Source organism: Melopsittacus undulatus, chromosome 10 (genome assembly GCF_012275295.1).
Source record: "Melopsittacus undulatus isolate bMelUnd1 chromosome 10, bMelUnd1.mat.Z, whole genome shotgun sequence".
NCBI classification, from domain to species: Eukaryota; Metazoa; Chordata; class Aves; order Psittaciformes; family Psittaculidae; genus Melopsittacus; species Melopsittacus undulatus.
In genome coordinates, this window is record NC_047536.1 from 28,229,489 (window position 1) to 28,246,093 (window position 16,605).

A 16,605-nucleotide genomic window follows, 5' to 3' on the forward strand; every position below is an offset into this window, starting at 1 on the left:
GAGAAGCCACCCAGTGTGACACATATGCTGAGCAGAGCTCCTGAACAAGTGAGCAGCCCTTGACAGAGTCAGTTCTACCCAGCTGGACAAACCCAGCCTCACCACAAAGGTCTTCTATCCATACTCAGCCACTGCTATTTTGTTTCCAGTTGTTTTTATCAACTATAAATGTTTTTGAGCTCTAATCACTACATTTGTTCCAAACTTGAAATCAACCTTTCATTCACTTACCCCATATATATGGTCTTTTTTGTTCCAGAGGACACTTGCAGAAGTAGCCAAGTGATGTGAAGCTATCTTCCAAGATGACTGTTCTACCTGGAGAAAATTCCGACTATGACTATAGTGCCCTGAGCTGCACCTCAGATACTTCCTTCCACCACACATTCTTTCCAGAAACAGAAACACTTAAGGGAGTCTTTTACCAAAGAGCCAAGCTAATTCACCCTCAAGAGGATCTCCTGAAAGGCTTTCACCCTGATGATCGGAAGCATCATATTATTATAAACGTAGGGGGCATTAAGTATTTGCTCCCTTGGACTACGCTTGATGAATTCCCACTGACACGTCTGGGACAACTGAAGTTCTGTACTAATTTTGATGACATTCTAAACATCTGTGATGATTACGATGTGACATGTAATGAATTCTTTTTCGACCGCAACCCAGGGGCATTCAGGACAATCCTGACCTTTTTGCGGGTCGGAAAACTTCGTCTCTTGCGTGAGATGTGTGCACTGTCTTTCCAAGAGGAGCTGCTCTACTGGGGAATTGAGGAAGACAACTTGGACTGGTGTTGTAAGAGGAGATACCTGCAAAAAATGGAGGAGCTTACAGAAATAAATGAACGGGAGGATGACCTCATAGAAAATGAAACAGGTGAAACAGTAGAGGAGACAAGAATTGGCTTGTGCATGAAAAAGTTGCAAGACATGGTGGAAAGACCCCAGTCTGGCATCCCTGGAAAGGTGTTTGCTTGTTTGTCTGTTTTATTTGTAACTATTACAGCAGTGAACTTATCCATCAGCACCATGCCTGACCTGAGGGAGGAGGAGGAAAAGGTAAGTTAGCTTTTCAGGATGGAAAATGGTATGTGCTGGGAAGAGCAGAACAAGTACAAGGTCTGATGGTTCTGATTTCCATGGGGATTTTTCAGCTGTCTTTAGAAGGGGGAAAATAACACAAAGAATATTTGAAATCTGATGTGACTCTTTTCCATTCAATTACTCATAAGAGAATTAATCGTATCAAGTTTTATGTCCAAAGAACATTTTGTTAGTGTGCACTCTTCTGTACAACTGCATTATTACCTTGTTAAGCTTTGTGTTTGCTATTTAGAAAGCCTGAAGTTACTGAGCAGTATCTTCTGTGGAATATATAGTTCCTTTCTGAGGTTTGCATTTAACTTGTTCTATTTTGTCAGTGTGTTTCCCCATAGCAACAGCTTCAATTCTTTTAATATTTTGGGTTTCAAAAAAAAAACAAACAACACAGAAACCTCTCTTCTGTCACTGCACCAAGTAAAATAGTTATTATCCGGTGCCAATTACAAACTCCTCCTCTTTCCTGCAGGGTGAGTGTTCCCAGATGTGCTACAATATTTTCATTGTGGAGTCTGTGTGTGTGGCATGGTTTTCCCTGGAGTTCCTGCTAAGATTCATCCAGGCAAAGAGCAAGTTTGCATTTCTGCGGAGACCATTAACCCTGATCGACATAATAGCCATTCTGCCATACTACATCACTTTGCTAGTAGACACCACGTCAGTGGGCTATAAAAAGCCCAGCTCTGGGAGCATCTACCTGGACAAAGTAGGTCTGGTCCTCCGTATTCTCCGTGCCTTGAGGATTCTGTACGTCATGCGGCTGGCCAGGCACTCCCTGGGGCTGCAGACACTGGGGCTGACAGCTCGCAGGTGCACCCGTGAATTCGGGCTCTTGCTGCTCTTCCTCTGTGTGGCCATTGCACTGTTTGCACCACTCCTCTATGTCATTGAGAATGAGATGGCGAACTCACAGGAGTTTACCAGCATCCCCGCGTGCTACTGGTGGGCTGTCATCACCATGACCACGGTAGGCTATGGAGATATGGTTCCCAGAAGCATTCCTGGCCAAGTGGTGGCACTCAGCAGCATACTGAGTGGCATCCTCCTCATGGCATTTCCAGTCACCTCCATCTTCCACACATTTTCACGCTCCTACATTGAGCTAAAGCAAGAACAGGAAAGAATAATGTACAGGAGAGCACAGTTCTTATTAAAAACAAAGTCTCAGATAAGTAATGCATCACAAGGGAGTGATATTTTATTCCCCACTGTCTCTTCTGAGACTAGGGACAATGAATGAAATTTAGGTTACTGTTTCTCCTGATGTCAAGTGATGTTTTGTTGAATCAGACTCCATCTTTTAATTTGCTTTGGAAGCATTTTGCAAAGGTAACCCTCATATTAAAATAAGAAAAAGAGTTATTAACCAGGAACTGAGAAGTCTATTATTATGCTGTTTCTACTCCCCCCTCCAGTATAATGTATAGGATCTTTCACTGAGATCATACAGTGGGATTTTAGGAATTCAAAGTCTCCAGCAAAAATAGAACACCATATAATAATGTACTTGTCAGGCTGTTTCACCATTTGTAATACATATTTTTCCAACCAAATCATGATGTATATAATCATTAAACAGGCTGCCATTTTTCTTGTTCTTCTTGTATATAAATAATGTAAATACAACAAAATTGATGGTGAAAATCTCTCCCAGTAAAACTCCTTAGAGCATAATGGAAATATCCACAGATGTTTATCCCATTGTGCTCTTAAAAAAACATTAAGTGAGATTTGTCATTCACAACAGCAACTGTATAGTTCTCTGCAAGTCAGCCCTAAACATACCAGAAGAATCGAGCTGTTTGTATCATATCTTGCTCAAGATGTAAATACTTATAGCTCACCAGCTACAAAGTTTAATTGAAGTTACAGTGTTGACTTATGTCATTGAATGCAGTAATCCCAGGAACAAAGTCTTTGAGTTTTATAGCATTTAATATTATTACCAAGAGGTGACTAGCTGCAAATCAAATGAAATATGCATGATGAGATGCCAGTCATTCCCTACCATCTGTTTCCATGTTTTTACTTTACCTCAGATATGAAACAGAATTAAAAGAGCCCTGTTTCCAGGGGACACCCTACCATTACTTGGCAAATCGAAGCTTCGGCTACCCATTCACATTCAGCATTTGGTTCTTTAGAAGGAGCAGAAAATATATGGTCGTGGGAAGTTGCCAGTGGTGAAGAAAAGAAAATATCATTTGAGTCATGGAGTGGGGGGTACTGACAGCTTTATACTTTACTGTCCTCAATCAGGAGGAACTTAAGACTTTATTAACCATACCTTTGCCATCATAACACACATCATGGGACTGGAGAAAATTTTAAATAGGATATGAAATAGCAGTTAACGTCCCAAAACACACCCATGTAGTCTTCATCAATGTGTGTGCCTTGGTCCAGGTCCTGCTGAAGTCAGCGGGAGCACATGGGTCAGTGAAACACTGAGATTTGGCACAGGTTTCTGTGGAGATTAATGACAGAACTCCCATCTATTTTCGAGGGAATGAGACTGGCTTGCACGACAGTTCAGGAGGAAAACTCCAGAGATTAAAAAAACCCAACAACCTATTTGTTTGATTTCATGTGTGCTTAGAGGTAAGGAAAAGCTAATCTTAAGGGTTTCACTTTCCCTCCTCCCCTCCTTTTTAGTACACTTAACTTATTAACAGTTATGAGCCAAGGAAATTCAGACGTTTCCATCACATTCACCAATGCTTCTCTAGATTAATTTCCAGAAATACTATTACTTATTGGCATTTCTGGAGCAGGTTGCTAGAAATGCCAGAATACATGATGGGTTTGTGATTTGAATGAAGGCCAAAGATACAAACATTGTCCCTTCAATAAGGCAGAATTAGTTCCTCAACCTTTGCTGTTTGGCCAAGCCCACACTACACTGGTTTTCTTTTCAACTGTCTTTAAAATACCATTTGAAGGTGTTCTGATATATGTGCTCTTGAAGAATAATTCCAGAACATTTAAAAAGGCACTTTACAAGTAATGAGGGTTCTAGCATTCTTCAGCCTGCAGTAGGTAAACATGCCCATGGAGCATTTCTGCAGAAGTCTGAACTCTTGGCAGTTAATTATGTGGCAGAACTACAAATGTAACCAGCTTTTCACTCTTGTTCTTCTAATTAGAATTAGACAAAAAACAGAGACATCGTGACAAAAAAGGGACACATTTTCCATCCAAAATGCACTTAATTTCAAAACTGTTTGATCATCTGTAGCATTGGCTTCAACACAAGTGCTATACATCCTTCTACCTTTGTGTCAGCACTCGTTATAAAAAGAACTGGTAATTAGATTAGTCCTGTGAGCAACAGTTGCTTATCTAAGAATGTGTTTGACAGGCTGAGCTATAAATAAGAACCTGTAAATTAATATAAGGAGAAATCAAGACTTACCAAATAAAACCTAAGCTTATTTCCATGTTATGATAACTAATAAATCCAGAATGTCCATTCATTCGCTCAGTGTCTTTCCATTAGGTTAATGCTAATTTATTTCATGTATGACTTTTTTTTTTTTATCCCAAATTATAGCTTGATTCTAAAGGCCTTATCTGGCAACAAAAAATATCACCCTGAAGTTGGGTTGAAGTTGGTTGAGCAAACCTGTGAAAGCATCTTGCCTGTTCTGCCTAAGCCAGGAACAAATTAACTGCCCAGGAGGTACCCCTATGTGATTTTGTACTTGGCAGCACATTGCTTGTAAGCATATCAACATGTTTTCCTATGAATCACTGTAACAAACTTGCTTGTGTTTTACAGGAGGCAATACATACTGTAGTCCTTATGCTAAATAAACCCAGCTATAAGTCTTAAGAGCACATTAGTATGAAACCCACATGCTGTGTTCCAGCTCTTACTGTGAAGGCTGAGGGCCTAAAGTGATTATGCCTCTTTACAGTGTATTACCTGACTTTTTAGTCAAATTCAGTTAAATTATGAATTGATTCAAAAGCTGCCTGTTTCCAGTGGCACAGCTGATAGCTACCAAGTCAGCTATCATTCCTTTTTACATTTAGCAGCACGTGCAGTCAACAAGAAAGTCACAATAAAAAAACACTTTGTGCTTTTATGAAGAAAAAGGTTTGAATTGCCACTGATAGTGGTGCATGTCTGCAACAGAGAGAGGCTTGCATTGCTCTTACTCTTACCCTCTGTATAGTGCAGTACTGTGTACAGTATGAAATCAAACAGCAGCAGCTGTATTAATTTTGATTAATAAAGTGTTAGTCTCCTTGCGTTTCCATGTGCTTCTTAAGGTACAGAAAGACTGTCACACGTGCGTAGGTATGCTTGACAACCTGGGGTCAGTCTGAGAAGTGAACAGCAGCTTAAGGCAGAGTTTGGGCAATGAGCATTGCTACCTGAAGCAGGCTGGCTGTGATGGAAAGTATAAACTAGGAAAGAAAACCATCTCAGTATAGAAAAATATAGGTACCAATTCAGCAGCTTATATAAGGAAACCTCTTTCTTGCATGTTGTCCCAAGAGTCACAATCACAGTTATTTGGGATATAACTTTAAAATATTTTAACCATTCAATATTTTAACCATTTAACCAAGGAATCATCAGATTCAGAAAAAAAACAGGAAGGATCCACTGAGATTGAGAAAGAGAAAAATCCCTGATAAAACCAGCATTTCCAGGGGAAGTGGGATATTAAATTATTTGCACCAGAATCTTTCCCTCCTCTGTCATCTTTCCTCAAAAACAATAGCAAAAGCAACAAAAATCACTTGATGAGTGCAACACTAATAAATGAAGACAAAGCCAAAAGGCTTCTTTATACATCAAGGAACATAATTTGCAAGGTGAGTTGGAATAATTTGTATTACACTGACATTCATTACAGGTCAAGATCTTAGGGAAATTTCTCTTTAGGGACTACATAGGACCTGTCTACATTTGTCCCTTTATATTTTTTCCACTGTAACTTACTACTCCAGATTTCCATAATCAGAGGCTTTAGTAGTGTCATTCAATAGTCAGAGGCTTTACTAATGCCCAATTAAACAATAAAAACGATCATGCAGAACTGAATCATGGATTTACACATCATGAGATGCACATCTGGGAAGGAAAGCTGGCATGTCTGTACATTCATGACTTTTGTGGGTAGAGTTTAACTGGGGATTCAGGCTGATGCAAAAGCAAAGATTTTTGCTGTAGAAGGTTCTCATTCCTACTGCTATAGCTCTCCTCTGCAACTGAAGTTTCATAGGAATCTCTCTGAACAAAAGCTTTCCATTCAAACAGTCCGTTAGGCTGCAGACTGAGAGTAAAAGTTCATTTTAGGCACTTAGGGAAGTGCCTGGAGCAGCAGCCTCGTCAAAAGATCTGAATCAGCACTGGGGATATGTAGTCTTCTCTGGGGTTTATTTTTTAACTAAGGGAGCCTGGAATGAACTAGATCCCTAATTCAGGTGTCACATTAAAAGGACAGTGTTAGGACAGATGAACTGGAATCTTATTCTTCAATTGCACAGAAGCACTAATATCTACCAGCATTAACTTCACGTTATTTGTCCTTTGCACATCTAATTCAATGTATGTAGGGACTGAGGAATGTGAAGCAGCGCAAAGAATCCAGATCCAGGGAGGCCAGCTCATTCTTGATCAGGGTCAGTCTGAAACAATAGAACAGCAGCAAATACAAAGTTCTTGGCAGTTCATGACTGTAAAATAGTCCTGTTCCATACAATTATTGATGTTTTTGCTTAGATAACAAGACTAGGAAGCTAAAACAAGAGGAAAGGAACAGATACTTTTCCTAACAAAGCTACAGGATTTCATATCCTTCCTTTGGGTTTGCAACAGGCTGAAATGTGGAGCAGCTAATCCTAAACCTACAGAGATTTCATTGCCTGTGTATAATCAGAAATTAAACAACAAAGTGATGACCGTGAGTTCAAAGACTGTGACACCAATCTCTGCTCTCACGTCGGTCACTGACATTAACCCCTAACCCAATCATTTGACTCTGACCCAGGTATCAGAGTTTCACCATTTTCACATTCATTACTCACCATTTTAATTTCTACCAGTAGTTGCCACAATAGTACCTGGCCCAGTTTCTTTTGTCATAATAGTTAATCTTATGCAAGATTTGACAGTTAATTTAGTGTCTATCCAAAAGGTGACATGAGTGCCAAAAATAGACAAAAGATAAGGAAAAAAAAAGCACCCAAGTACAATGTGTTCTGGGATGGTGGAACTCCAGTACCCTATAGGCACAAAGAGTGCAACCACCAGAAACCAGACAGAACTGAAGGCATGGAACTAGAGTCAGTGACAGTGGATGAACATCATCCCTGTCAACAGAAATACACTTCAAACAATCTATTGCTTAAACTGAAAAGGCTTAGCTTAACTCTAGATTTACCCACTCACCCATTTACCACTCCCTCTGTGGCATTTTAATGTTCCCATTTCAGCATTACTAATGATCTCAGTGTTCTTAACATAGCAGTGATCATATAAAAACCGGGAAAGTGAAGACCATTTTAGATACAAAACTTGTACTTCACTGAATCAATTCAGCTCTGTGCATGTTCTGTCTTGTCTTGTAGCATTATAGAGTGTAAGTCCTTAGAACAGGTTTCCTTGTTTTGTAGCTGTCAGTCACTATGTAAAATCATACACCATAAATAAAGGTAAATTTCTACACCACAAATAAAATCAAGGAGATTTTTGCCTGTGCTGCTGAACTGAAAATGTTCCGAGTTTGGCCTGTTGATTATTAACAATAAAACTATATCTTCCTCCCTTTTTGCTCTGTGTTTTTCTTTGTCATTTTCCAGCATCTCAGGTCTTCAAAATACTCCCTAGAAATCATTACAGCTATTAAGACTGCTATTAGCCCTGCCAAAAGTGTGGTGAAGAAACTGCAGGACCATAATTATCAGGGGATGTTTCTGCCCCATCCAACAGGGTTCCTCCTTTCCCTTTGCCCATGGCAACTAATTTAGAAGCAAATGTCACTTGAACAGAAATAAAGTTCTGCCATAACTGAAGCACAAGAGACCCATCAGGGTAATTAGAGCACATTTGCTATACTTTATAAATATTAATTTGTTATCCCTGTAGCCCTTCTGACATGAGTTGAACAGTCTTGAGCAACATTGAAGTCAGTTAGGGCACATAAACACATGTAACGCTGTCAAGCTGCGGTTTCAGCTTTTCCTTCACTAGGTACCCTTTTTAATGACTGCAGTTTTGTAGCCATTCTTAATTATGGTCATAATTTTATTCCTACATTCATTGTGGGTGCAGAAAACAGGGCTGCAAACTGTAATAATTACCTGGTTCAAGTGAGTGACCTGGAACGTAAGCACCTCCCAGCCATCACCTAGAGATTAGAACACTTAAAACCCCAAGGCCATTCATTTCCAAAACCAGACAGTTAATTTTACAGCTCTCAGTCATGCAAGTAAAGTGGTCAGCAAGTATAATAACCTTTATCTTTCGTAAAAGATAACAATCTGATTTAAATGGTGCCTACCACAGGAACAAAGTTGTGTGGACTAGTCTAGATTTCTACAGTTAATTACATACAGACATAAGGTTTTAACAAAGTTGCTGAATGATACATGAAAGTAATGCTCTTGCTTTCATTAGTGGTGCACCTTGTGTCACAAAGAAGCTGAGTGATATCATTCATAACTTTTACAGTGGTAGTTCACAGGTCAACCAAGGAAAAGATGACACAGTTTCACTCATAAATAAAAGCACTTTTGGGGAAATCAAGCAACAATATTCTCAGGCAAACCAGATCCAACACTGAGGAAGTGCAGGTGTCTTTAACTTTAGAGAGGATTGTTTCTGGAGACAACATGAGTGGGAAAAGTTAAGACTGCAAAGCATCACATAGCACAGGAAGTGGGTGAAGTTATCTTCACAGTTTTTTAGGTGAAAGCAGAGAGCACAAATTCAACATGGGAATCACAGGATGAACACGAACATAACTTGAACATTAGAACAGGAAAGAAAAATCAGCAACAATAGTATGAGGTGAGCTTGGCAACCTCACCCCACCACAGAGGCTGCTGTAAGCCCTGAAATTGTGTTAGTTGAACTCCCCTCTTGGTGGGACCTGTGTAAACCTACATGTGCATTTCTTCCCTACTGACTCTTTGCTCTTCCACTGATAGCAAGAACCCTGACCCACACCTAAAGTACTTGGAGCACCTGCATAGGACCAAAGGTGTATTTAGTTTTGTCATGTGTACTATGACGCAAACCCAAAGAAAAAGTTTTCCCTGTGAATCAAAGCTTGTCATTATTTACTAAGTATTTGAATATGGCTGCTTTTCTGACTATAAAAGCTATAGTACTCGAGATGCACTACTAGCCCCAGAGGATGCGTTGCTAGAAGAGCCAAGTGTTTCTGAGAACAATATAAATCCAGGCTGTGTCAGTGTTTGGGTAAAAAATCCGGTTTTCATCAATGCAGAGTGGAGAATGTGCCTGATTAGGGTGCCTGATCTTACATTGCCATCTACGGGCTGCTCCCGGCAGTCCTCATCTGAGTGCTGGATCCCTGTCCTGAAGCATCCATCCCCACCAGTCTCTTTAAAAGGATGTATAAAATATTATGAGAAATGCACTGCTTGGCTTCTGCATACGTGGCCTCTCATTTGCCAGAGAAGGCTGTTAGATCTGCCAGGAAACAAGGTTGAAGATCCCACCAACATAGTTTCTGGTGAGTGTGAAGCACATATTGACACTCCATAAATGTCCATAAACCTATTTACACAGCATTTATTTGGCTGGAATTTATGTAAGTGACATTTTTCAAAAGCCTATCTGAGTAAAATTAACAAGCCTCAAGGTTAAAAATGCAAAGACCTCCATTGCTTGTGTAAGAGCAGTCGGGCAAGTAAGCAGTTAGGATTTTATTTATAAAAGAAATTATAAGAGCAGCTTCAAAAGAAAGAAAACTCATTCAGTTCGTTGTATCTGTGCAACTTCTCAGTGTTCAAGGAGTTCAGAAGTGCCTTACCCAAAGCCCTCATTACCACTTCGCCAGCCCCAGTCCCCCTGCTGCTGAGAGAGCAGGAAATTTATCTTGTTTAAAGGGAAGAAGAGAAGATTCACTGAGCCAGTTCACCTGCAGTCACACAAATACATAGATCAGTCCAAGGCAAAGGGCAGTGAGGTGTTAAGGAAAGCCTACGGCAGCATTGCTAAAAGGTTACCTGTGAAACTTCACTCAGTGAGGCATCTACTATTACTCAGCTGACAGGGCTCCAGTAGGGATGCAGTTTTCCCAGCCATCCTAGGCACCAGTATGAAGCTGGGATCAATCACCATGCAAAGGAGAGATCTATTTCTAATGACCTGGTGAGGTTCAGGTTCTGAATTTGCTTCCCTGTTGTCTGAGGTTTCTGAAAAAAAACTCCAAACCAAACACATCCGCTTCCAAAAGTGCATTAGAAGCCTTAAGGAGGGAACAGTGCTGTAGCTTCTTACAGCTCAAACACTAATGTTGATGCAGGAGTCATGGACAACGCGGAGACAATCAATGTGATCAAGTGATTGCTCAAGTTTATTCAGATACAGTGCTCCTTTTATACCCTTACACCATTAGGTTTCTTATGTAACAGCCTTGGATACTGAGCTCTAATTGGTTAGTCTAGAGGTTACTACCGTTTACAAAGCTAATGTTTATAACTTGTTATAATTGCAATTAAATACCTTACTCTAAAAATACAGTGGGAAACTACAACCTTGGCAGAGATCATTCTCTGCACGTTTCCAGTGGAAAATTACAGAGGCCTAACAAGACAACTGACCTTGCTTATGCCTGCCAAGAATCTTCTTACTTTACAGTAATAAGGCTCAGGGTATTGGGATCACTCACTACATGGCCTTGGCTCTTTAAGAATTCACACACACTAAAAACTGCCACATTAAACCTTTGTGACAATTCATGTAGTAGTAGGGATGCACACACATTTAGCATACTGTCCATTAGCTGAGAATAGACCAAGCTACAGTAAGTTCTGCATGTGATTCTTGCTCTGAACTTGTATCAGTAGAATTACTTAAGTAGCTTTGTCACCCCTTCTACTTCTGCAACCTGAGAGCTCACTGGACAGAGAAGAAACAGGTAAAGAACAAAACCAGGCAGACATGAAGAACAGGTAGGGTGCAATCACAATAAATAAGAAGTTTCCTGTACTGCAGTTACTTACAGCACAGCTATCCCATCTTGCCAGCTCAGCTGGACTCCTGCAGGCATTGCAACAGAAGTGAATCATAGGGAGAGCAGAAAATAGAGTAAAGTGCCCAGTAGAGTGGGAGTCTGTCAATGTTGTGAGCAATGCCTGAACAAGAGCTTTTGCAGTGTCACCACAGGTGTGGGAGAAAGGCTGACAGCCTCTTCCTGTCATCCCATCATTGGTAGACAAAAGGAAACTGAAAACAGCAGCAGTATCACACAGATAGTCACTCTAGGACACCATTTCCAGGGAGAAAGCATTAGTTCCTCCAGTATGTATCAATTCCAGTTATCCAATTGAATAATGGAAGAAGGAATGGATTTATACCTTCATGTATTCACAGAACTCCAATGAGTTCCAGCTCCTTGGAACAGCTGATTATTACTTCTACCTAAAACTAATAGTGGGAAGACTAGAAGAAAGCTGGTTTACACTGCTGGCCATCTTGTCTTGTCCTAGAACAAGTCAGAAAACTTCTTCAGTTTGTTCAAGTTTAGCTACTGCTGGAATATTGAACATTCAGCAGCACCAGCAGCACCAATCAGCCTCCATCAACATCTATGTTTTGAGTGCAAAAAGTTAAAACCTGTGTTATTCTCAGCAATAGTTACATTATGTTAGCAGAATAATGGTGCTTCTTTTTTTCTTCAAAGAACTGTACTTCACTGTTGTCATTGATTTTAATCACAGTACAAAGGGAAAGGAAATAAAGAAGGAAACATAAGAACCTCAAACATGATCAGTGTTGAAGAAGGCCAACAAGACGAGAACAGTAAGTTTGTCACTATGAAAACTGAAGAACTAGTTGAGGTAACTGCATCCCAGAAATAATTACAAGAAATTGCATCTCAGAACTGGCGCTTTGACTTGACTCTAATACATTAAAGATGCTTTAACTGAGAAGGAGTTTAATACAAATCAGGGCAGCAGATAAGGAGTCCCCAGAAGAACTTTGGGCAGAAAGCACAGGAAAGGGATTAATTTATTGTTTTTAAAGTCTTTGATATTCAAATATTCCTTGGATCAGTGAATCAAGAAAGTGATTGAAAGAGGAGCAGCAGGGTTCTGAGTGTTGAGGAACATCTTGGTGCTCTCAACTGAAAGGCAGGAAAAACAGAAAGGCATTAACAATACAAATTCAGTTTTAATAAATTGAAGGTGAAAAGGCACCTACAGAACACTTCAATGAGTTCCAACCATTGTTACAGCTGCGACTTCCCACTGCTACAGTAACAAAATAGAAACAGAGACCAGAGTTTCAAAACCGTATTTGGAATGGACAACATGTATGTCCTGGAAATTATTTCTATAAATTCTACCTTATGGTAGAATTCTTATGGTTCAATCACACAGCATCTGGAATATACCTGTGCTCTGGATGTCTACAACCATACATTATATGTACATATAAATATATCTATAAAAAGACAAGTTCAAATACTTTGTTTTTTTTAAAGGTTTCAAACCCTCACGTTGTGAAGTTTGAAATCTGTTTCACAAAATAAGAACTTCCTTTCCCTGTTCATGGGAAGGTGAATGCCCATTTGTACAAGAGACTTCATTTCCCAGTCAAATATATAAGGAGCCATTTTAAATTTGGAAATACCCTTTCTCTGCAAGCAGAGATTTGGTCTCCTAGCAACAGCAGGAGCACCTTGTGAATGAAACTACAGCTTATTTGAACGGAAGGGCCTTGTGCCACGGGCATGGAGAAGCCATAAGAACATAAAGCTGCCACCTCTTCCCTGCGTGACAGATGGTGGTGGGTCAGGTCAGCAAAGCCTGCAGTGAACACACACATCAGGAAGGAAGTCATGCAGCTTGTGTTGCAGTCTGGATTCTCCTATCTAAGTGGTCCTTTCCAGACCTTGGCCCTGGATACAGCTGTAGCCCAATTTTAGCTTTCAAAAGATAGTATAATTTTAAGTTGCCCTCATGCAGAGTAGGAATAACTTCCTTTCTGACTGGAAAACTGGTACCTCCATAGGACTAGACTGAATTTGCAACAATTTGCATTTTGGATAAGATTCATACAACATATAATTTGGATGGAAGCTATTTTTTTGTTCTTATTCTGAACATGAAATACTAGAATTGTGAGTACTTCACAATAAAAAGAATAAGAGGTCAGAGCAGCACCATCACATAGATACATTTCAGTTGGCTTTCACAACCAACTGAATCAAACACATGAAATACATTGTGAAGGTCAAATGAACCCATTCAATGGTGATGACTAGAGAATAGGCAAACAAAAACCATTTTCCTGTCCTGCTGTCGAGACCAGAACATACCAGCTGCTTTTTTGCTACTGTATGGAGAAGATGAAGAGCGTGCAGCTGTATGGCTCAAGCTCCTGACTGTGCAATAAAGATTAAAACATATTTGCCCTGCTTCTTTTCCTGCTCTGTATTTATTTTTCCTATAGAGATTTGGAAGCTGCAGTGTAAGGTAAGCAGTTTATTATTGTAAACTAATAAACCAGCAACCAATGACTTCAGCAGTCTTGACACAATGCACGTGGTAGGATGAGTTCAACCAGTGAATCACAGCAAATGCAGTAGTAATTAACTATTACAAAGATGTAAATTATGGACAGCCAGTGGTTATGTTCCTAGATTTTCAATGTACTTTCTAAAAGTTCTATTAAAAGCAATACCTGACATCAAAATTATTACCTTTAATTTGCAAGTAGGGTTTTTTAATTCTTCTTTTAGTATGTGCCACCTAAGTGTTAGAAAATAACCTCTTTATAAACATTTGTCTGTATGAACAAAACCCTTTCCTCCTAAGGAGTTCAACATTTGTGTTCTTGTTACTACCAAGTCACAGACACACTTATATCAGGCAAAACAAGAAGTTCAGTGTCTTTTGGAGAAATCAGTTGCTTTGGGGTGAAGGGGGTCTCAACAGCAGGTGGGGGTTTTCGGTTTTGTTTTTTTCCCCAAGAGTGTTAAGCTGTCTTACTGATTTTGTTCAAGTGCATTGGAACGCATGTACTTTCTTCCCCAGCCACTATAAAGATCACTGATGTCTCAGGGACCACTACAATTGCATGGACCACCAGCCGAGGAACACTGCCCTATATTAAGAATGCACTAGCAGTGACCCTATGTTGAATTTTATGCTACTGTGTCTAACAACCCTTTCCTGTACAATTCTCCATTTTGGCTGCACAAGTGTTTTGAAACAGCATGTGAAAAAATCAGGTCAAGTCTGAAATACACAGCCCTTTGACAGCTCACCACACAAACATGGTTTTCCATTTATTTCCATTATATTTTTTCCAGGAATTTTGCAGGTGCTATTCAACTGCCCTGCTCCATTTTCTGCTATTTCACCAGTCTTTTTCCAAAAGAACTGTACCACAGTGCATTTTCACAAGCTGAACCTCAGCTCTTGCTAAGGTTGAACTGCATCCTACAGCCCAAAGAATGATTTGGTTTATTAACTTGCAGTGCCACCTAGCAAACACCCTTAACATTGTTTTGCCAATGTAGTGCAAAATGTACGAACGACATTTTAGAACTTTCAGATCTTAAAAAGGAGCAATTTGTGTTTGCACCATTTTAAGCATCTGCTGCATCATTTGGTTTTGAACAGTTAAATTTATCAGAACTGATGTTTACAAATAGGATAGTAATAAAGATGTTCACATAACTAAAATACGTCCTGATACATGAGCATTAAGAACTAGTTTTGGACACATCCCTCATACATTTGTCTACAAACAGTTCCAATAATTGTTAAGGATATTTTTTAAATCATACACTTTGATAGTCGGTCAGTGATGAGTTTATTGGAGTTTTGAGAGACTCCTGCCACCAAAATAAAGAAGATATTAGCCTATCAAGGCATTAGTACTTTACATGTAGATGCCTTTTAGACCTGCATGAAAGCCAGACCAGTTTGTCTTGCCTTAAAATAACAACCCTATCCCAAGACAAAACAAGCTTAGCTGTTTAACTGTGCCTGAACCATGAAGCTATTCTACATACTTACATGTCTGACACTAAAATGCAGCAATTCAGAACAAATACTGCGGCCACCTTCTATTACCCCCAAACCTCTAACAGGAAGCTTTTCCCTGTTTAATTCCTTTGCCAAATTCTACTAAGCCAATTAAAAGAGATTGTAACTAAACAAGCAAAAAGCAACCAAAAGACATCAAGAGTGAAGGACAAAGAGAAAAATACACTCTGCTGACTGACCTTATCCTCTCTCATAATACATCTTAGACCAATGACTCTGTAAGCTCCCTGAACAAAGCAGCTCCTCTTCATGCACAGTGCCAATACCTACCAAATATTTAGCCAGTACTTTGGCACCAATACAAAAGAAGTTTTTTTTGCCTCTCTTGGAATTTCTAAACAGAGTTCTGCTATTACACTTCCTGGTGATCAGAGAAACCACCACATGTTTTATAGGGTTCAAAAACTAAAGCAAGTCAAAACAAAAGATGTTTCCAATAAGAACAGTTTTGGCTTAGTTATGATCCTCTGGTCCTTGATTTTTCAGCGTATCTCCAGAGTCCATCACTGCATGAGGACTCTATTTACAGGAAGACTTGTGGATCACTTCAGCAAGCCAAGGGAAGAAGAAATTAGTAACAGCCCAAGTATGTAGGGAACTAAATTCGTACAAGCACCACAGACCCCATTTTTGTCTCAGATGCATGGCAGATGCTTTTGTATTTGCTGTGAATTTAATTGCTATCCTAGACCAAGGAAGAGAACACGTTTTTCCCCCCCAGCCCCCCAAGAACCTACATTTTGCATACTCCCGAGTTCTTTCCAGATTAACCATCTCTCTGTTGTATGGCCCAATTAGTTTTGCACAAAACTATGCAAAATGAGCAGATGCATTTAAGATGCTATACTCCTGTAAGAACTTTGAACCTTAGTCCCTGCAGACTGGCAAGAATGGTCATTCCAGAAAGTCATTGAAATAGAAAAGACCCTTGAAAGTTTGTCTGTGACCAGCCTGACTTGATGCATTTACTTTTTTTTGTGAGTTCAGATATCATTCTTATGGTTTTGCATAATTTTGATTCATCTTTATCACTGCTTTTGCAGAGTTCTTGAGATCTTTAATTGTTTACTATTCAGCACAGACTCAGACTGGTTTAATGCTTGAAATTGTGATACAAGAAATGCAATTATAAATTTGCTACAGAAAGTCCTCCAACCACTGCAGGCTTTAATGTCACCTCCATTTTCTTACCCAGAATGCGCAAGCATCTGCTGCTAAAATGTTGTAA

At 39.6% G+C, this 16,605-nt stretch overlaps 1 protein-coding gene across 1 annotated transcript; it reads left to right on the plus strand.

The window, feature by feature from the left end:
• Window positions 1–290: 290 nt before the first annotated feature.
• On the plus strand, window positions 291–2,343 carry KCNG1 (potassium voltage-gated channel modifier subfamily G member 1). The gene is made up of 2 exons (XM_031047012.2): window positions 291–1,061; window positions 1,573–2,343. Exons 1-2 carry the CDS (start codon window positions 306–308, stop codon window positions 2,341–2,343), a joined length of 1,527 nt encoding a protein of 508 aa, XP_030902872.1. The 5' UTR covers window positions 291–305.
• Window positions 2,344–16,605: the final 14,262 nt, after the last annotated feature.

What these genes read in the sequence shown, in the direction of transcription:
- KCNG1 (XM_031047012.2), top strand. Translation starts at nt 306, where the DNA reads ATGACTGTTCTACCTGGAGAAAATTCCGACTATGACTATAGTGCCCTG. An exon ending in TGAGGGAGGAGGAGGAAAAG is followed by an intron (nt 1,062 to 1,572) that starts GTAAGTTAGCTT and finishes TCTTTCCTGCAG; the next exon opens with GGTGAGTGTTCCCAGATGTG.